Source organism: Phasianus colchicus, chromosome 6 (assembly GCF_987193195.1).
Source record: "Phasianus colchicus chromosome 6, bPhaCol1.hap1.1, whole genome shotgun sequence".
In the NCBI taxonomy this organism is placed as follows: Eukaryota; Metazoa; Chordata; class Aves; order Galliformes; family Phasianidae; genus Phasianus; species Phasianus colchicus.
This window is the reverse complement of record NC_143441.1, coordinates 35,256,831-35,279,691: the sequence shown is the minus strand read 5'-3', so window position 1 is coordinate 35,279,691 and position 22,861 is coordinate 35,256,831. Positions and strand designations below refer to the sequence as shown.

Below are 22,861 nucleotides of genomic sequence, written 5' to 3'. Positions count from 1 at the left end.
ACAACCTGTATAACTCTTACTAATACTGGTTTTGTTCCAATACTTTGTTATATAACACTTTCTACTTTAATGTCTTTGTTTTCAATTTCTTTAGATTTTTTTTTAAAGTGGATTTCAAAAAAAGTGCAGTTCTGATGTTTATTTTATGTTTTTGTTTAAAGCCAATGATCATATGATAAAACCAAAGAGCAAAAAAGTTCCTTTTCATTTTTTGAACCTGTGTGTATAATCAAAATTCTCAGCGAATGAAAGTACTTGAGTTCTGAAGAACTGTTACTAGTGGAACATTTTCACTGACAGATGTAGTTGTCTACACCATCAGAGAGCTATCCAATCTTAGAGTATGGACCTGATGATCTCCTGAGGGTTTTTCCTGTTGTTAATGGTTTCTGTGATTGGAAACTTGAATTAATGTCTTACTTGGTGACAATGCAAAACAAATGAAAAAGTGATAATAAAATATCAGGTCAGGGAGGCAGTCTGGATGGCCTGCCCAAATCTTTTGTATCTCCTGTGTATAACAATTCTGTTGTGGTGCAAAACCGAAAGAATGTAGTGCGTCATAAAGAAACAAATATGCCTAGAATAACCATTTGCTTTTAATTGCTGCTTTGGAAAAATGTGATTCCTCTTGTTTTCCTAGGTTAAATATCATGAAGATTTTGAGAAGACAAAGGGCAGAGGCTTTACCCCAGTGGTGGATGATCCTATAACAGAGCGGGTGCGGAAAAACACCCAAGTTGTAAGTGATGCAGCATACAAAGGGGTGCATCCACATATAGTTGAAATGGATAGAAGACCTGGAATAATTGTTGGTAAGTTGTTAAATAATGCTGCTATCCAAAATACTTTGAGAAAGATGAAAGTTTTTGCTCATGTTCTTCATTACAACAGAGAAAAATTGCTCACAAATTTCATTTTCGCTCTTTTCTCAGTGTGAAACTTGTGTTGAAGGTGGTTCAATGCCAGCTTCTAGGGAAGTAGTAATAGGTTGTTTTTTTTTTTTTATAAATATGGTTACCCAATGTTGTTGCTTTGTTTCTGAATACTGACTCCTTCATTTGGCACAGAAAAACAATGATTAAAGTGGTGGTTCTCCAAGATTTAAATGTGGAAGACCAGATCAGATTTCCGCTTAGACCAGTAAGCTATTTCTCTAGAGCTGACATTAGTCCATGTACTACTTGTTTTAGAATTTCACAGTTTTTTAAGTAGTACAAGATGTAACTCATGAAAAACTTGGTAGATCTCTAGTGAGCCAGAAACCAGTATTCAAAACTGATGTTCTAAAAGGTGATATAAGATAAGACCAGGTGTTTGGGTGTAGGATGCAAACTACTTTTGTGTTAGGAGACAAACTATTGCAATAGCAAATCTCAGAGAGCCACACATTCTATGCCAAACACAGATCCATTCTGGATCTAGGCAACAACTTGTTCAGATAAATCAGTGTATGTACAGACCCAAACACCTGATAAAGTACTTCCGTAGCTAGAGGTGGTGCAGACAAAGAGAGAAGGAGAAGCACCTGCAAGATTGCAGTTTAACGTGCACTTCAGTGCATATTTTAAACCTTTTTCTGCATTGCATTTGTGCTGTACCCCAAAGTGAGAATCATGAATGCAATGTTGTGTTCAGTAACTGAAGACTTGCTAACACAAACAGATTAGGATTAAAAACATTTCTGAGAAATTCTTTTGAGCTATGTGACTGAAATATTAGTAATTTTTATTACTGTTTATCAACCTGGAATATTTTTGTATCGAAACAGACAAAAATTCTTAGCTATCCATACCTACCAAAACAGCAAAAATAGTGCCACTATTTAAGGGAAATAAGCCATGACAAACCTAAGAGCCTAATATCCGGTGATATTTCAGCTTCAGGCTTTTTCAGAGTTACTGCAATTATAGTATCTTCTTGTTTAAAAAGCAGTAGTGTGCTTCCTGTTCATGGAATGTCTTTGGCAGCTGGAAAAAAAACTGCAGACTGCAAAAAAAAACCTACTCTGACTCTTGAGTTTTTTTGTAGCTGATAAAAGTTCAACCAGTTAGAAAAAGTATCTCTGTTAGAATTCATCTGGTTGGTTTTTAAGTATTATCAGTGAAGCTGTAACAATCTTTTTCAAGTGCCTGATTGCTAAAATTAATACCTGTGCTCAGGAAAATAGGCACTAGTTTTAGCCACGTTAAAGCCATCTCAAGCCATCAAGATAAATTAATCCATCTGAGCACTGGCTTTGTGACAAAAGAGACTTCATGATTCTCACATGAGTTTAAGGGTATTTGAAATTGACATAATTTGACAGGATGTTAAAACTGTTAAGTGCTACAAATTGCCAAGATCTGATTCTTTGTACGGTATTTCAGATTACAAAGACAGGTAAAATCAATACAAAGCAGTGGCTGCTGCACTCATGCTGCCGTGAAGCCATACTTTTAAAGATTTTTTACTTATCAAGGCATGAGCAAACAGAAAGAGGCAGATACTCACCAGTTCTTCCACCCCTCTCAAGTCTGTTGGTATTTTATGTGGTTGTGTAATTAATCATCATTAGGACTTGCACATAGTTTATGAAAAGATTGTACATTGGCTTTTATACCTTTTGTCAAAACAAAGTTGTTGGCATTATACTTCACCTTATAGGAGTGAAAATAGATAATACATAATGTACATAACCTGAATATATTCCAAGGCCATAGGATTTGTTTCATTAGCTCTGACTGTTCTTTCCATTTCCATTAATCATTTGAAACATGACATATTTGGGGTCCCCACAGTCCTGTTTTACCTACCAACCCATTATTTAGCTTTGTACCACTCAAATAGGCAAAGTAGGGAAGACAGTTATTTTTCCCACTTCCCAATGGAAATCTGAGTAAATTTTAAGACAGGTCTGCCCAAGAAACAAATCACTAGTAAAAGGGTGTGATCTGAAATATTTATGCTTTAAGTGATTATGCTTTATATAAAAATTTTATTTTAAACCACTTTTGAGAGTTTAAGGGATTATTATTTTTTTTGTCATAGCAGTAATGAATTGTGTATATTACAGAGTGCTGTGAGTAGATTGAGAAGTCACACTGGAGCTGCTTATGCGTTTGTTACAAGCTTCCTCTTATACAGATCCCTAATTATTTGTTAAAAATTCATGAAAACAATGCTTGAATCTGTGTTCTATTTTATGCTGTGTTTATAAGTAGAGCTTAGACATGAAATGAGTTTTTTTCTCATGGATTCTTTTTCTTTCAATATTCCTGTTCAGAATTCGAGATATATTAATAATTTATTTGTGTGAATTAAAGTTGTAGGTTACTGAATTGAATGAATTTCGAAAATGCTTTTCAATACTGTGGTAATGGATCAACATTAAGTTCACATCCCTGGAAATTTAGCTGTTTGAAAGACAAGGAGAATTACTACTTAAGGTCAGGAGTGGGCTTCATCTTACCCAAATGTAGATGTCTAAAACATAGATTTCTACAGCTGGATTTGTTACTCCATTTTTTCTATTAGTGAGGAAAGAGAAATGCTTCTGATCTTAAATGACTTGAGCAACTTTTAGAAGTTTATTTTGAATAAGATGAAGTATACCCTTGATTCTGCTTATTTAGCCAATTTGTAAAGTTGACCTTAGGCTCGTACCTTGATAATGTGTATTGTCCTGCTGTAGAGGTGGACAAAGGATGCTGATGGTGGTCTGGAGAAATCATCTTGTAGCTCTGATAATTCTGTTTTTCCTGTGGAAAAGAGCACTATTATGTAATATTTAACGTGTTTCTACTTATTTAGACTTATGAAAACACTATATTAATATTTAGAAAAGGAAAAACAAAAATGGAGAAGTCTCTAAATAACGCCAAATGCTCTTAAAATAGATACAGCTAGTAGTTTAAGATGGAATTTTTTTTTTTTTTTAAGTCCTTTCAGGTGAACATCTTGATGTTTTAGTTAATTTTTAGGTGAATGTTAAAACTCACTGCTTCCATACTTTTACTTCCTTTATTGTTTGTCTGTCCTATCACTTCTGTGCTTTGGGGAAAGATCTTAAGGTTTGGCGCACAGATCCTGGCTCCATCTTCGACATTGATCCTCTGGAGGACAATATTCAGTCTAGGAGTCTGCATATGCTTTCTGGTATTGCTTATATCCTGACTTTTCACCAAATCCACTTTTTTTTTTTTTTTTTTTTTTAATTGTTGTTTATGAAACAAAGCTGATACAGGAAATTTTCATGTCAATATGCCAGCCATCCGTTTTATAAGTATGCTTTGTTTTTGCATATATGTGTGTGTTTGTATATATATATGTAAGTGCTTTATAGAAGTATGTTCTAGGAATTTCAGCCATAATCACATGTTCAGATAAGAAATAGTGAAAGAAATCTTGTCCCCAACAATTACTCATACCTACTCATACTTAGGAATAATCCCTTAAAAAATATTGACCTTCTTAGTCCTCATTGTATGTAAGATTTTCAAATAGCTGGACATTACTACAATTTTAGAGATATAAAAGGTTGGCATATTAATGAGGTTGATTTTTTTTTCTCTGAAAATTTTGCTTATTGTAGCACAATATTATTTCTTATGCTATTGTTTGTATTTCTGAGGATAATAATTTATCATTGTTTATAATTTAAGGGTAGATGGAAAAGTAGGGAAGTTAATGTAATAGGCAAAAATGTATTGGCTCAACAGGTTCTTTTGTTTGTTTTTAAAATATATTTATTTTGAAAGCTTAGCTTTGCATATTTATCTTCACTTTCACTGAAAGTGGAACCCTAAATATCAGTTATCAGTCCAGCATCCTACATGCACTTGTTGAATGCGGGATTTTTTTTTGATTTTCCACTGGAAATTTTCATATGCTTAATTTCTTATTTTTTTTTTTTTAGTACCCTACCATTTCAGCTATTCTTTTAAACCAGAGAACAAACTTCATTATTTCTGATTTTGAAGCAACTTTCTGAACTAATAATGTTAAAAAATACAGACAAAATTTTGTACAATTCATTTTTGTCTAATTTAAACACTATCAGTGTATGAATATCAGTTAGCAGTAGTTGTTATTGCTGTTATTGTGCTTTTCTTTTCTGTAATCTATTTACTGTGATATTATTTCTTTCTACCTTTGTAGAAAGAGCGAGCCGCTACAGTAAGCAGTACTTACATTCTACAAGTTTGGGAGATTATAAATCAGATGGTTCTGACACGAACCCTACCTTTTCTTACTGCAGTGAGATAACAAGGCCATCTGATGAAGGAGGTAGCTCTTATTCCCACTTTTTCCACTAGTAACACTGTCATAATGTATTGAGACCTCGCAGGCCTGCATTAACTCAATATCCTCGTATAATCACAAATCATTGGAAACTGTGTCTTGCACTGATTATTTAAGGAAGCAAAGCAAAATCTCCAGTCTGCACAGTTTCTTGCATGCCATTTTGCTTTATTGTGTATTCTTTTTAACCATTTTGAGAAGTGTGTCAATTCAAAATCTCTACTAACTCCCACTTAAAGTGCTGAGGTGAGGGTGCATTGTGTTTTTGCAAAACTTGCATGAGTCAGATTTTTTTCTCTTGAAAGACAAAATATAACTGAAAAAAATAATTCTCTCCACAGAAAAAAATAAATTTACCACATTCTTTTTAGTGAACAAATCAACCATATAAAAGCATTTTATTGACAGAACTACTTCTTCCCATATCAAGTTGTGCAGGTTTTTGTGGCTGTTTCCATCCTAAATGAAAAGTAGGAAAGTCTGATGGCTTTCTCCTACGTGGAAGTTTTCTTAGAGACTTTTTTTTAAGGGTTTTTATTTTAGAACACTCTGCATATTTTTCTCAGTAGTTTCATCTCTGGAGACTGAAGCAGAGAAAGGACTGGAGTCTTACGTGTGGAAGGATGTAAGATATGTAAATTAATTTGTGTTGTATGATCCAATGCCAATCATAGAAACCAAGCTGAGCTGCTTAAATGTGTGTGTGTCGTGGTGTGAAGAGTGGTGTGATAAAGTAGAAGACTGCAAGTAAAAATTTAAATGTATTTTTCCTCAAGCCCACTGTATGTAACAGGTAAAGAAAGAATATGATACAACCAGAGTAAATTCTGGTTTAGGATTAGTCAAGTTAGTCAGTGTGACTCAGGTTTAGGCAAGCAGTTTGCATCCTGTCTTGTTCAACACCTTCATCAAGGATCTGGATGAAGGGATAGAGTCTATCCTCAGTAATTTTCCTGATGATACAAAGCCGGGAAGAGTGGCCTTCACACCAGAAGGCTGTGCTACCATTCAACAAGATTTGGACAGACTGGAGAGTTGAGCAGGGAGGAACCTGATGAGGTTTGACAAGAGAAAGTATAGAGTCTTGCACATGAGGGGGAATAACTACATCTGTCAGTACAGGTTGGGGGCTGACCTGCTGGAGAGGAGCTCTCAGAGAAGGACCTGGTTGTCATTTTCGGGAACAGGTTAGCCATGGGCAGCAGTGTGCCCTTGTGGCCAAGAAGGCCAATGGTATCCTGGGGTGCATTAAAAAGAGGGTGGTCAGCAGCTTGGGGGAGATTGTCCTCCCTCTCAACTCTGCCCTGGTGAGACCACATTTAGAATACTGTGTCCAGTTCTGGGCTCTCCAGTTACAGAAGAGACAGGGATCTCCTAGAAAGAGTCCAGTGGAAGACCACAGAGATGATAAAGTGCCTGGAGTATGTCCCGTATGAGGAAAGGCTGAGTAACCTGGGTATGTTCAGCCTGGGGAAAAGATGATTGAGAGGGAATCTGATTAATGTTTATAAATATCTAAAGGGAGGTAGGAGGTGAATGGATGAGGCAGGCTCTTCTCAGTGGTGTGTAGTGATAGAACAACAAGTAATGGCCTAAAATGTGAACATAGGAAGTTCCATACAAACATGTGGAAGAACTTTTTTATGGTAAGGGTGACGGAACACTGGAGCAGGCTGCCGAGGGAGGTTGTGGAGTCTCCTTCTCTGGAGATATTCAAGACCCATACCTGTGTGATTATCTTTCAATTTATTGTATCTCTATGGAGCTTTATGTTTAGTTCTCTCTCTTTTATTTTCCTTTTTTTTTTTTTTAATTTAATTCAGCAGAATTTTATTTGATTATTACCAAGTTTTATTTTCATTCTAAAGGTTTCTAGTTTAAAATGGTCTTAGTGAGTATCCTTCAGTGGATGAGTTTAGCTATTTTTTTCCTGATACACTCATTTTTCATTTTAGCTGAAATTATTTTTTTCCTCCTCTTTTGCTTCTGGTCACATTTTTTGGGGGTGCGTGTGTATGTCTTTTATTTCCCTTTAATGTCTAGTTTTATTGCTGTTCACAGCATATCATCATGATGTGTAAGTTTTTCCTTATTAATACACCTTTTTTCGTGTATTAAAGTGTCCCTTTATTAATATTTTTAGTTGTGTATATGTGTAGATGGAGAAAGTCATAGGTATCAGTTTTTTTCACTGATGTTTCATTACTCTGCTGGGAAAAAAAAAACAACCTTTTTCATAGCTATTTTCTAAGTCATGGTCATATTACCTCAAAACCTTTAAATAATTCAGTCTGTGGAAGACTGCAGGTCAGGTTTGCTGTATTCCCAAAAACTTGTTACATATATGAAATCTCAGTGGATTTTAGGAAAGAATTTTCGTGTGCATTCTGCTGCATTTTAGAAATGAATGATAAGTTTCCGTGTATTTGGCTGGAATCATGGTGTTACTGACTGGCTATATATCTATTCTTTAGGCTTTTCTCCTTTAGACTTAGCTCTTAGGATTCTGTTCATCTTCCACCAGAAAAATAATGAAAATTAACATCTTCCTGCCTTTATTCTGATGTGAAGAGTCTGCTGCCAACACTTAGGTCTCTCGTTTTTCCTTGACCTGGAAAACTACCTCATTTTACTCACACTGGCAATCCATGTACACAGATTTCAAGAGTGTGAAATTCCACTTCTATCTTAATAGTCTTTAAATTTTTGTTATTAACCTTAAAAAATAACCTGTAGGTTGCTATAAGAAGATTGAAAATTTACTATTAGATATTTAATTTATACTACATAATATTCGGTCGGATTCAGAAAAAATTATTGCAGCCAGCCTTTGAGCGATAAATATGGGAATTGGGCATGGTGGCACCTTGACTCCAAGGTTTATGTAGACAGTAGAACACAGAGTACTACAGTATTTTCCTGTGGGGCTCATGTACTTCGTATTTTGAAGTATTTATATAGCTTAAAGTGGGAGAAAAGTCAATGAAAAAAGTAAATCCTATAATCTCTGTCCCCAGTGGCATGTCCTCCTTGTGTGCTTTGAGCCTTCTGAAGAAGGGCTTCAGAGCAGCTGCTGTTCTCCTTTCCTTTCTCCATCCCTCCCTTTCTCCAGACTTTGTGTTATTTTTATCCTTTCCTCACTAAGACTGGAACACAGTGTAGAGCATTAGAAGTACTATTATTTGATCTGTAGTCTGAACAATAAACCCACACTGAAGAAATATATCATTTTGTATCATAGGCAACATTGCTCAGCGTGACACTGATAATTTTAACACTGATTTCAAAGATGTCTCCTCCTCCCCCTCAGCCACGCTAATATTTAATATCTAATATCTAACATTTTTGTAGGTAGGATTTGCTTCAGGCACCCATAGAAGAAATCTTCAAGTCCAACCATAAACATTTCAAACCATATGCACCACAGAAACTCTTAGAGAAAGGAACTATGCTGCAACTTCTGCTCCTGGTTATTCTGGTCAGAAGACAAATCATTCTGCTGAAATTGAATGAAAAACCTCTTCATTTCACATTCTGGATTTGCAGAGCTGCTCCCTTGTATTTGGGCAAGAAGTCTGCTTGTGTTATGACTCTTCTGTTGTGCCAATAGATAGAAGAGGAAAGGAAATAGAATTCCATTCTTTTCATCTCTTGTCACATTTTGTATTGAAAAAAAAAAAAACAAAAAAACCAACCCTCTGCTTATGGGGGTGGAAAAAATCTCCATTAATAATAGACAAGTCAAAGAAAATACCTGGAAATAGTATCTGACCTCTTTTTATATTTATAGAGGTCTGTCTTCCATCTCCAGGTGCACCTGGCAGGAGTGTAAGGCAGAAATCCTTCACCCTTCTTCGCATTCGTATTCAGTTGCTGAGCTCAGTCATTCTAGGAGGTCAAATAGAATGACACAGCAGTTACATTTCCTCCTCTGGCAGCCCAGGAAGAATGGTTCTTTTATGTTAGGAAGCTGAACTGTTTTTCTATAATGTTGTTCACTAGAGCCTGGTAATCAAATATGGCATTTAGAGGGAGAATGGTTGTAGATTTCACAGGACAACTATGAGCTTTTGTAGGTGTCTTGTCCCCTTTCAAATCAGCAAGCTGCACTGTACTGAGGACAGAGCACATCAAAACAGAGATGTGGGCTCCCTCTCGGTAAGGGTCACATACACACTTCTCTTGTCAACCAGACACTTACACCTGCTAATGAATTTTATTTTTATTTTGGACTAGATGATGTTTTGGTTTTGCCTCTTTAACGTGCCAACCCCCAGCAGGTTCACCAACCTAGAAGTTGTTTCCACTAAACAGCATAGTGGTAAAACATTTTGCTTTTTCATCTTTCAGTATTTCTATTCTTAAGTGCTGTGCAAGTCATTAGAGTTGGATAATAGACATCTCTACCACAAACCTACTGTAACATCTTTGAACTAACCTAAGTACTTCTCTGTGTATGTAATAGGGGCACAAGTGCGTGCAGATCTGATTGGTACATATTAACTAAATATGTAAAAGTTAGTTGCAAGAGCTCAGGTTTCAATTAGAAACAAGTTGAATGTGTTTTTTGAACATGTGTTAACTTCTAAATAAATTTCAGTGAACAGAAGATTTCTGACAATGCTTAATACAGAACCTGGTCTCCTCTGAATAATTAATTTCAACCTTTTAAGCCACATAAGCCCGAGAATCCAGAACAGCAGTGGGATCTCATGTATGCATTACCTCAAGCTGTCTATCTAAGAGTCTGATCGTGCAGAGTAGGACAATGTCCTCTGCTTTCATTGAGTGCCTTGTTATTACAGCATATGAGAGAAATTAGTCCAGAAAACTGGATTTCATTCTCTTCCTGTGAGGTATTTGTATAACATCATTTTTTAATGTAAAACTTGAAACTTCTTATGGAACTCAGTGAAGGCTAGATTTTGCTGTCAGTTAAGTTTTGATAAAGGTTTGATTTAGGGCTGTGTGTATAAAACATTAAGATTGAAATTGTGATTCAGTTGAAAAGCTCATTTTCCTTCAGTGTGTTCTCACTGAGGATGAGTTAATGTTCCAGGGAGAAAGTTTTACATTTCACAGTTCAAAAATATTTTGCTTAGAATCCCTCTGCCTGTCTTGGATTCCTCTGCTTCTCTCCCACATCCTTGAGAGTTGACAGCATAAAAAGGCAATTCCCAGACATTCAGGTAGAGGGGAATCCAGAGAAGACCCCATTTTCAATTTCTGTAGCATGGCAACAGTTCAGGATACCCTTCTGTTTCCTCTGCAGCTGTCTCAGTTAGATGTTCCCTTTTCCTTGAAACAGTCAGTGAGTGGAAAGTGGAAGGGAAATTGTGTTATGACTCAACGGTTGGAAGTGTTAATGGCTCCAGTTGTTTCTGTTGTTCAGACTTATAGCAGTTTTGATACACTTCAGAGAATTTCATACCCAGCAGACAATAAATATCATCCATAAATGTATGTGCAGTCACAGACTAGATGCTGGTGGCTGCTATTCTTCCACCACTGCGCAGTCTGGTTACACCCTCCATGCAAATACACAACTGCATAGACCTCAAAGAATGGCTTCCGTAAGATGAACGTGTAGGGTTCTTTCTTAAAGCAAATGGACGACAGTTGATGTTCAGTACATGTGAATTCAAACTATAATTGAAGGGTTATGTAACATATTAACATAACCTTCATTTTACTAACTCTTTTCATGTGTGAGGAAGCCTAGAGCAAAAACCTGCTTATTCACAATTTAAGAAGGAATTGCAGCTTCCTGTGGTGCTCTGTGGCCCTACTTGGAAATAGGATGCCTCAAGCTGGCTTTCAGACGTTTTGTGCCTTCATAAACAAAAGAATGTGGTACTGCGTGCAAGGAAAGGAAAGGCATATTGTTCTCTTGTTTTCACAGCTGAGACATGCTGCAGTTTAGGTGGGGTCTCAGCCAAAAAAATCAGCTTGTAATAAGGTTTACTTGCCAGTGACAGCAAATCCTTGCTGCAATTCATATTCAGAATTTCAGAGCAGGATGCCATGTGATTTCATTATATCCCTGTTGCTGTAGCAGTAGGAAAAAGGGAGTTACTGTTAGGTATTATGATACAACAGCTGGTGATACTCACGTAGGCTAAACTTGCTGGGCTGTATGGCTACCATTGAAGACTAATTTCTCAATAATATTCCATTAGTTTCTGCTGTAATGCATATGAAGTGAATAGGGGCAATCCTTTTATGAATAAATTTGAATTGCTAGACTAATTTCTAAAATGTAATAAAATATGGAATATCTGTGTGAAAATACATGCAGTAGGGTTTGCAGACATGAGTTGAAGACTTTGGCTTTTTGAAGATACAGTCAGAAATATAATTTTCACAAATCAGAATGGAAATCATATACTGTTATTTAATGGGAAAAATGCCCACGAGAGACTTTTTATTTGCAATACAGAGATTTGTACCCCTTAGAGAGGCCAGAATAGTTCTCAGAAAAGAGGTTCCCTGAAGAAAACTGCAATGGAATCGACGGTTCCACCATTCCTTGAAATATGATGAATTAAGGAAAAGGCTGTAATTAATGAATGACTGGACACTCAGGCCATGACATACTAGAGAGTCAGTTTGGCTCCATCCTTCCATTAGGCTAGCTAGTACTTCCCTGGTTTCCCCTTCACCCACTATATATTCTGGACCACTCATAAAACTGTGACAAGTATTGATTTTACTAATATTCTTTCATGCAGATAAGGAATTTTGGAACAGGTGAAAATTTTGTGTTTTTTCACTGGAGTAACTGACATATGAGATGGTCCCTTCTAAAAGGAAAACAAATGACAAAATAAAATACAAGATTCCATGTGGTTTATTTTTTTCATTTCTTTTTAAGATTCTTTTTCTTTGACATATGCTGAACAGCTATGTGTGATTTTTCTGTTGTAATTTCCTTCAAAATCCAATTTTAATTTATAAGAAACCCCTGTTAAGAGCTATAATTATATGATTCTGCATTCCACACAGTAATCTACTTCAGTTTATATTGTGGGTACGTATAATTTAGGCTTAATTATTGATGGATGATAAAATGGTGTTATAAAATGATCGTGCTTAAAGCAGTCTGTTAGTCTAATCTGACACTAATGACAGTTTAAAACATTTAGTGTTATCTTTTGTAATATGTCAGTAAGTAGACTTGGGAGTAGGAATGATGATTTTTTTGTACCATAAATACTTAATGTTAGTTATTTTAAACACAGAATTAAACATTTTGTTGATTTTTTTTCTTTTTTTTTCCCAGAGCCATTTTTCCCAGAGCTTACATGGCTTATTTCTTATATCTATAATTTAGGTTATGGAAACTTCCTAAGCTTGTAATGTTCTGAATTTGCCATGGACTCCAAATAGTTCAGAGTTTCTAACGAGGTCAATGAACAGGACAGGTATTTATTAGCACCCTGTGTGAATTAGGCCATAATTTCAGGTTTTTATTTCAACAACCTAATTATATCTGGGTTTGATATTCCAATTTAGTAATGAATACTGACTCCTGTAATGGATAGTATGCTGACAAACTGCTGCTTCTGACAGAGCACCACTGAGAGCAACAAACCTGCTAGCTAGGACATCTGTGAAAGCAGCCTTACTGACAAGCAAAGGGCAAGAAAAAGGAAAAGCAGGGAAAAAAGAAAAGAAATGAAGGGAAAGCTACAGTATGCACAGGAGAAAATGCCAAGATGTATTAGTGTGGTGTTCTCAACAGTTCTAAAAACAGCGCTGTTCTGTATCAGGTCTCAGCATCTCCAGTCTTCAGGTTAGTGGTTTTTGCATGTTTATGCAGTCTGACTTACTCCCAGTAAATTTAACTGTGCTGTGCTACTCTTTCTGTCTCCAAATGAATAAAACTCTATAAAAGATAAGAAAGTGGGTTTAAAATGAAGCAGAGTACATGTTGCCATTTTCTAGCCTATTTGAGAAGTTATGCTAAACAACTTAACTTCAGAGTTGGATGGAAATTTTTCAGTGTTGTTCATCAGAAGATAGCATTTTAATGCATTTTTTATGTACAGGAATGGCTCTCTTGTGATTGATGTCATAATGCCAAAAAATAGTTTATTCGGTTTTGAGATTGTGAAGGTTATATCTTGACTTTTTTCTAAAAATGAAACCAGCTTTATGTCAAAATGTTTCACTCTGAAGAGTAATGTAAGTTATAATAAAGATTGAAGATGATCAAAATTAAATCTAGATCTTTTGAAATGTTTACCAGAAATTTTCTTTACTCAGTTTTTTGTTTTTCTTTTTAAAATTTCCTTTTACATGAACCTCTGTGATTTTTTTTTTTTCCTTTTTATCCCAATTTGGGACAGGAGCATTTCTGGCAATGAGTTCTGCACTAGAAAATCATTCCTGAGATTTTCTTAATGTTGCCTGTATTGCTGCACTTTTCTGGTTGTTCTGTATACGCCTGTGGCTGCTTTTTTAAAAATTAAATTTTTGTCCCCTAGAATCACAGAATATTTTGAGTTGGAAGGGACTGTTAAGTGTTATCTAGTCTAATTTGCCTTTGCTGAACAAGGACACCCACACTAGATCAGATGCTCAAAGCCCTGTCCAGCCTGACCTTGTGGGACAGAGCATCCACCACCTCTCTGGGCACCCTGTGCCAGTGCCTTGTTGCCCTTATTGTAAGAAACATCTTATTTATATCCCTCTAAATCTCTCCTCTTTTAGTTTGAAACCTTTTCTCTAGAGAATATGCCCTTCTTACTCAGTACTGCGGGAATGCTGCAGAGTTCTGTATATCATCTCTTCACCCTCTCTAACATCTCTGGGAGTCCTTACCAGTCTTTATGCTAATGGATCAATAAATGTACCTTTATAATCCAGACCACATTATGTCTCACCAGAGACAGATTGTCTGTTAGACCTGTTTCTTCAATATCTTTTTTTAATGTCCAGCAACCAGCTCATGCTGGCTACATCTGACCTAATCAGATCTAAACTTCCATTTCAAATACTATGGTCTAGGATATGAAGAATCTAAAATATAAATGCATGCTATCACACAGAAGCAGTCTATGTTAGTTGAGATACAGTTTGGACCTGAGTGTTGAGTCATCTGGAGGGAAGCATCTGTGAGAGGCTCAGTTCTGCTGTGATCTGAACTCAGAGCTGACACAGAACTGGGTCCATAGGAGCTTACCTTGGGACAACAGAGCTGATCTAGCACTTTGCTGCCTTCTGCTGTCTGTGGCCTTGGATGGCTGGTCCTGCCTCCTCTCTTGCACTGCGTGTGTTGTTGGTATGATCCCTTTCTGAACTAAGTGTCCTTTGGTGAGCATCACTGCTTTGATGGTGTTTTCTGCTCCATGGGACACAGCTGAATGATTTCTAAGGAAAAAGCAGAAGAAATAAGGAATTGAAAACCATGAGAAAGATATTTTCTCAAGATTGTAATGGCTGCTGTGAAATAATTCAACACGTGGAGAAGACAGCAGCAGAAAGACAAAACACAGGAAGGACCTAAATATATGTGGAGCAGCAGCTTTATCTGTTTTAGGAGAGCTATTCATTAGCACAGAGATGCATGATAATGCCATATTCCAGCTTTACTTCTATTTCATGCCCTTCAGAAAATCTACAGACACAAACTAGTAATAATCTGTCCTTTTTCTTTCTGCTCTGTCATGCTGTTGTTATTGCTGTGTTTTAGTGAGTTCTTTGCATTCTTCATAGCTTGACAGTGATACTGTGAGTAGAGATAACACCAAAGCCTCCATGCTTTAAACTGCATTATGCCTATAAGAATAAGTGAAGGAGTTAATATTATACATATGATCCGGTAAATGGCACGTACTACAGTAAATGGCAAAAATGCAGTAGTTAATGGAGTGGATACATTGTTTTACTGTGGATTATCTAAGTTCTGCTATTCAGGAGAATTCAAGAGATTTTAAGTACAGTGTTGATAAAATATTATATCTTTGAACCTGCCCTTTAAAGTATTTTTCTTTTCAGCATAAACTGTTATAAACTTTTTTAAAACCTTGTAGTTGTGTAATATTGTCTTGATTATCCCTTCCCTATTTCCGCAGCCTGACCTTTTTCTTTCATGGTTGTTCTCAGTGCACATCACTCTCTGCTGTCTGCTGCAGTGCCCTGATACTCACCCATCATTCAAACACAAAGAAGCCTCCAAGAAACAGAAGAAATTGTTCTTCTGTTTCTTGGAGGCTTCTTTATGTTTGTCTTTGACTGTGTTCATTCATTTCCCCTCTTTTCTCTGAGGAAGGAAAAAAAAAAAACAAACACTATAGTAAGCAAAATACGATAAGCTCCTTCTAGCAGGTAATTTAAAATAAGTATGTCTTAATTCATAAGTTGAGAAAGACCAAAAAAAAAAAAAAAAAGTTTTGATATATCAGAATGCATCTGGTAAAGTCTTAATGCAACAAGAAGAAACTTCCACCTATACTTCTGGGAGCAATGGTCAGCCCTTAAATCCCTCACCAATAAATCTGGCTTCAGCTAAATGAATTTCATGTTCCACCACTGTTTTATTGTCCCCTTAGGTTAACTAAAACCATTGTTTTTGCTGCTGCTGCAGTCAGTGATGTAATAGAACTTTGTACTTTGGTCTGAACCAAAAGCAGGTAACTATGGATGATGATGATGAAGGAAAGTCAAACTCTTTTTTCTTCATCTTTTAATCTAACTTTGAGTTATTTTTATGTCACTAAAAACACAGCACCAAACTGATGTCTCTTCACTGATCTATTTATTTTATGCTTCCCAAAAGTATTCCAAATAGACAACTGTCTGAAGGTTGCTTAATTCTTTTTCTTAAATATTTTGTTAAAAACTATTCTTTGATTTCTTTATTTTATACAGCTCTAATATAGTATTCTTTTAACGGAAAAAAAGTCTGGAATTATTCAGTCATCTTCAACACTGATTTCAAATGCTCTCTCAGTAAGACTGATGGGTTTTATATTGTTGAAGCTATGTGATCCTAGAAGTTCTTCCCTTTTGTTTGTGTAGAATGTTCTCAGATGTTTCGTAGAATCTTCAGTGCTTTGGAACATACGATTTATTTCCTATTGTTTGTGTTTTCTGTTGTGACAGAGAAAATAGTAAGCAGATACTTTGAGACAGTTTGACAAAGTTTTCTCACCTTGTGAGAAGCTGATTGCAAGAGGAAAGCATATCTCAGACCCACTGCTGATGAGTGTCACGGAAGTGGGAGGTACGGGTTACTCTCCCCAAAATAAACTTGCCAGCTTGGAGGATATAATGAAGCAGACCATTAGTTAGCCTTAAACTGATGGGACAATTGGTAGGAGTTAAGATCCATTCTGGGGAAGGAAGGAAGGAAGAGTCAACAGATTCTCCTGGCACCTTCACTTCTTTGGGAAGAGGGAAGGCATGCTCAGGGTAGGGTATCTATCCCTGTCAGGGAAAAGCCACAGTCCTTTGTGGCTGCAGAGCAATCAGGATGCTGAGTGGTCAGCAGCCAGTGCTTGCTTCAGGTACTACTTCCTATGAAGTTAAAATGTTCAGGCTGTTTTTGGTTTCGAACCCACATGGCAAATTTACTGCTTGTATGAGGAGATGAGACTCTGTTGCTTTCTATGAAGTGGCCTATGTTTATGCAGGTGGTGATTTAGATAAAATATATCCATTCTGTCTTGATCGCAGAACCTTTGATTAAATTATATTTTTCTCTATTTTCTCATGAAGGACTATATCTGGTCATGTGCAAATATCTTGACACAACACTGAAACATAAATTATTTGATGAACTACTCAGGACTATTCACTTAATGCATGATAATCCTATGAGTGTGTTAACAAGCAGCAATTCTCTGATGATTAAACTGCTTTAAAATGTCTTTGTACTCATATGCCATTAGAATGAACTTGGCACTTCTAAAACATCCATTATTCATCATATTCCAGTGTTGCATCTGACTGTGTATCACTTTAATTTCACTCACTTAACAAAGCAATCCATTCATTACAATAGTTTGCAACATATTTTCTAAATCAAAAAAAATCTGATTAAATATGCAGTGTTAGTTATCATGAAAAATACAGTATAGAAATATTTCAGCAAATAATTTCTCAGTGGTCTATGTTCATCTGTTGTCCTGATCATTCAGAAAGGAGACAGGGACAGAGCATTATCATTGCAGATAGAAATACTTGTTGCGTATATATTTTTCTTATTTTTTTTTCTCTGCTCCTTCTTTATTTGTTCATTCTACAATGCCTGCATCCTGCAATTCCATGTCAACTCCATTAAATCCTATATTAATTTGGCTCCTGCTTCAATCAGTGTGTGATGACTGTTCAGCCCAGCATGCCCAAGGGAAGTATCTCACAAAGCATCAGACTGCTGAGGTGACTTCTGTATGAAATTTTTTCACTCATGGACTGTATGGTCTCAAAATTATGACTTTTATCAGAAGAATTTACTGGAGTGCAGGCTAAATGAACCACTGTTGAAGTGCATTTTCTTAACAATGTAGCCAAATGAGTTTCTGATTCAAGTAGTAAAATTCTGATAAATGGCAGTGGAGATGGACTAATAATCTCCAAACAAGCCAGAAAACTTTATTCTCAGATCAGTGTCTTGCAAAACATACACAGACATGAGGTGATTAAACTTTTCAACTCTAGATTTTGACAACCACTTCAGTCTTAATTTTGCTTTAAAAATGCTTCCTGGGCCTACTGGAAAATTAGCAAATATGAAACTATGCTTGTTTCTTAGAGGTTTTGATCACATGTTTTTAATACATTCTGATTCTGTTGCCAAATTCGGATGTTTGAACAGATAAGAAAGGTTACTTATGCTTTCCTAGCAAACAAACAGATTTAGGGAGTCCCTGATTGTATTAACTCTTTCAACAACTCTTGATACAATGAAAGTACAAGTATTAATCATTACCCAATGGATAAGAAAATCCCTAAAATAGAACTGTTAAAGATAATGGGAACAAAATACACGTGGAAGAGAAGTAGTTGTGTGGTTAAGAGGAAGACAGTGAAAGAGGTGGACTTGGAAAAATTACCAATGATCTCTATGCTTGGCAAAGAATGTTGATGGAATCAGAGTAAACCAGGGAACCCAACTGTGGACTCACAAGTTTACATTCTTGTCTCTAGCTTTGAATCAGTTTTTCTTTGTTCGTAGACCAGTAAGTAAGAGTTAGTTTGCACTGAGTTAGGAATTAATCATGGGTATTTCCAATTAGTACACTTTTGAAATGTTTCAGCATATAGATTTATTTATCATTCTTTCTTTAAAAAATGGCAATTTATGGCACATGATATTTAGTGTGTCATCTATGGCACTATCAATGCTGAGTTAGTGGTATCTCAAGTTTCAGGATGCCTTTTTATAGTAAAACTCCTCAAGGTATGTTAAGCTTTTCTTTCCATCTAACCTTGATAGTGTTTGTGGATATATTGCTATAGCTTTGCCTACATTTATGTATAATTCAACACATGAAAAGCCTTATGTTGTGCATGCAAATAATTCTGAATTCACTATTTCATACTGTGGAATTGTTATTTACAGTGCAAATAATGTACAGGTTCTACAAATTTCTAGATGAGGACTCTTTTTTTTTAAAACAAAAACACAAAAACAAAAACAACCCTTCCATTAATGTGTCTCTGTTTCTTTACCACACAGCCCCTGTTCTCCCTGGGGCATATCAGCAAAGCCAGTCCCAAGGATATGGATACATGCACCAGACAAGTATGTCATCTATGAGGTCAGTGCATTCACAGCCTCATTCAGCAGGCCTGGTGAGTATTGGATTTAATAACCAATTATGTTTGGCAAGCAACCTTATCAACCATTGTGAAACTTCTTAAAGATGGGTGAATTGGTCCCCTGAGCACTGCAGTTCGACTACCTGACTATCCTAGTCCTAATTGTAAGTGATAGTCCAAATGTAGGAGAGGTGTTAAGTGACTGAGGGCAGTGACAAAAAAAGTGAAGGAGAACTGAATGGGTGTACAGCTATTTTTTTTTTCTTTGGAAGTGGAAAGGGAGCGGCAGAGGGAGTGTTGAGCATTTTTCTGTTTGAACAAATACAAAGTTATATTTTAGTAGTTCTCATATTTTTTGCTTTCATATAACTGCATACAGATTTTGCAGTGCAGATCTCATCACCTTTTACCGTAAGAGTGTCAACTTGTTGAACTGTTTTAAATTGGTGTATATTCACTACTTCTTTCACCTTGTTTAGAGGTGAAGTATTTAATTCTGAATGAAACCTAAAGCTTTCTAGAGGAAGGAAGTTTTTATTTGAGCTGAAAGAAAAAATGAGTTGTCCTTTTGACAAGAAGTTGTATTTTTTTTTAAACTGAAACTCTATGGTATTTTATGTTATAAAGGTGGTTTGGGATGTCTGTTTTATCAGTTGCTTTGGAGCTGAAGGGGCTAACTTGCTGGGAATTCTAGGATCCAGATAATTGCATCTTTGGGCAAGCCAATAACCTGAGAAACACTTTGGGTGCCTGCATGACAGTTGTGAAATGGTTGGTGCTGGAATCAGCCTTTCATTTCAAAAGATAGCTCAAGGTACCTGGGAAGCTGACTGATTTCCCAGCCAGAGTGACAAAAGTGGGAGAGCTGGAAGCCTGGGCTTTGCCAGCAGGTTTGCTAGTGAGTAGGAAGCAAAGTAGGAAACAGCCTTCAGACGCTGGAATGGAGATGCCTGAAAATCTAAAAATCCACTTAGCAAATCTTGTAGCTCTGTGAGTAGGTGGAAAGCTACGGTTTGTCTTATTTTTCCTTCTCAAACTGACTTACTGGGTTGGCTGCCTGTTGGAAAAATAGAAAAAAATTGAGTCAGATTGAGAATAATCATTTGCCTCCTTTCATAACTGAAGGTAATAAGAAATGGAAGGGAGTGAAGTTAAAGCATTTGAAATATGAAGAACAGACTGAGTCTTTTCAGCAGGATTTCTTATCCCTTCTTTGAAACAATGTTGTTACTTGGCATTCTTTAGAGTGATAGTAGCTGTTTATTGTGGGAAAAAATAAAACCAGTGAATGTCGTGGTATAGACTGATTTTGTTGCAGTTTGAGTGAATTTCTTTGAAAATAAGAAAGCAAACATTTCTGGAGGGAGAAAATCCAGGACTGCTCTCCTGGTGCTGCCTGCTAACTTGGCAGCCTGGTGAGGGTGGCAACCCTAATCTCACCACCATTGGGGTGACTGACTACCTGCTCTAAAAGAGGCATATCTGACACAGTTACAAACATGGTGTGCTCTCTTGTCTTTCTGCTGTCATATCAAAAGATTTTTTTTTAGCCTGTGCAAATTGTCCATACAGGCAGGGTAAGTTGCACTCAGCTATTAAAGTGGCATAAGGGTGTCTCAGAGCCCCTGGTTGGGGCACTGTGCTGCAGTGCAGATTCATGCAGACTGAAGATTGATGGCAGCCTGCGATCCTAACACAGTTTTTGAGTAATTTTTTTTCTTGTATGAATTGTGTTATTTATGATTCTCAGCTTTTGCTGACTTTCTACAAGCAGTTTTGCATAACCGGCTGAATTAAATTGTTGCTCACTGTACAGAATGCTTTGTAACAACTCCCTGAAGGCTTCAGCCAGACTGTGTTTACCTCTTTGGAAAACAGCAGTGTATTCTGAAGCTTTCAGATGTCTAAAAGTGGTGGGAAAACAAAATCCACATTGCAAGTTGGCTTTCCCTGATAGCTGCTGTGTGTGAAGGCCTTTGCAACTGGTGCTGTTCCTGGCAAGGGCTGATCCAGAAGATAAGGATAAATTGATGTTGAATTGGAAATATGCATGTGTTGTCTCATGTCTGGGTGCGAAGCTGGGAATATGATAGCTAGGTTTCAGTGCTTCATAAGCACAAAGATTACTGTTTCTCCTAAGCAGAAGCTACAGATTAGACCTTTGGAGGGAGCAGATAAGTGCCTATTTGACCTCAACCTTTTTTTTTTATCCTCTTTTGCTCTCAGACCTGCTGAACTCACTACTGATAGAGGAATAATTCACTAAAGTGCATTTAAAAAATCTCTGCTTTCAGTCCTTTAAGCATTGTAATTCTCAATTATATAGCCCTGACTACATTTTGAAGTGATAATTAGCCATTAAAATCTAACAGGATTATTATGGAGATTTCTCCTGACAGCCATTTAGCACCTAATTAGGTGTTAAGGCCATAAATTTGGGTTTCCCAGAAGCATTTAGGGCCCTAATAATTTTTTTAAAGTTTAAAATTACCTCTTCACACCTTTGCCACCAGAAAGGAGGCAGCAGTAGTATGTTCTACAACATGATGTTCTAAGGATGAGAGACCGTCCTTTCTGGATGAGCAAATTCTCTGATTTTTCCAGTGTATGTTAGTCTTATTTAACCTCTTTTTCTGTCTTTATCCATTTAGGAGCCACTATAAGGATGGCTCAAAGGAAAATTCATTCCCTGCCTCTTGCTGCATTTGAACTTATCACCATTTATATTAAATGAATGCTTTTTTTTTTTTTTGGAAACAAACTACTACTAGCTGCTGCTGACCTTGTTATAGTAGCATATCTTTCACTGGTTTTGGAGTTAGTTTCAAGGCTCAGTGGAGAGATCATTTGAAATAGTTGGAAAAAATGAGAATCTTAAAGGTAGAGACCATTCCCCAGAGCCTTCTGATCACTAGTTTTCTAATTTGTGGATCTTTAGTGGATTTTTTGGTGGTGGTAGAACTCTCCCAGTTGTTTTCTTTGTAGTTTTTTTTATTTTATTTTTTTTATATCACCTTCCATGTACCCTTGGAAGTTGTGGAATAACTATTAAGAATCATATACCTTAGACTGAAAATCAGTACTGGGCACAGCCAGGACTGTGACTTGGACAGTAACATTATGAGGCAGAACAATTGCATGGAGTAGGATATAAATACAGTTTTGAGTAGACTTGTCAGACAAGGTAGCAGTAAACCAGAAATTACTTCCTTTAATGTTTAATTTGTTGTACCAATGATAAAGCCAGAGTTAAGACCAAAAAGTGCATTTTCTTGTGGAAACAAGTTTCTCCATCGTGTTTGGGTTAGATGATCCCACATGATGAAAAAATGACCTTGTCACTGCATGTATGTGAAACTTCATCATTTCTAGAAATCATTTCATTAAAAAACAAACTCAAATGCCATATATCAGGTGGAACTAAAACTAATCCAGGGTTGTTTTCCTGAGCTAGGAAAACGCTTTTTACTATTTAAAACACTTTGTCAGAAAAATTAATCCAGATATCTTAATGTATAAATATATATCTGATAGAGCAACTGGTTACTATCTATAATGCCTGAATTGCTTTTGATTTCATCTGAAAGACAGGGAAAGAAGAAGAAAACACTCTTGGGAATTTAAAATTGAATAAACCATAGCATTTTGTAAATTGTCAGTGGAAATAAATACTCTGTTTAGGAAGAAATTGAAAATCTTTGCTTGCAGCTGACAGAAGTGTAGAAAAATTTGGCTTAGCTAACTACAGGAATTCTTGTTCTGTTTAGATCAATCTTTTATCTGAGCATTTAAAAATGAGTATCATAAA

At 36.4% G+C, this 22,861-nt stretch overlaps 1 protein-coding gene across 3 annotated transcripts in view; it reads left to right on the top strand.

Moving 5' to 3' along the window:
* Window positions 1–22,861, top strand: part of NEBL (nebulette) — a 246,448-nt gene that overhangs the window by 217,448 nt on the left and 6,139 nt on the right. For 2 of the 3 annotated variants that reach the window (XM_090142924.1, XM_090142925.1), the window contains 4 exons: window positions 644–815; window positions 4,045–4,137; window positions 5,140–5,268; window positions 18,971–19,086. In XM_090142924.1, coding sequence (XP_089999050.1) covers window positions 644–815; window positions 4,045–4,137; window positions 5,140–5,268; window positions 18,971–19,086 — 510 coding nt within the window. The remainder of the gene's footprint in view (window positions 1–643; window positions 816–4,044; window positions 4,138–5,139; window positions 5,269–18,970; window positions 19,087–22,861) is intronic. The other variant, XM_031614513.2, reaches the window with a different exon arrangement.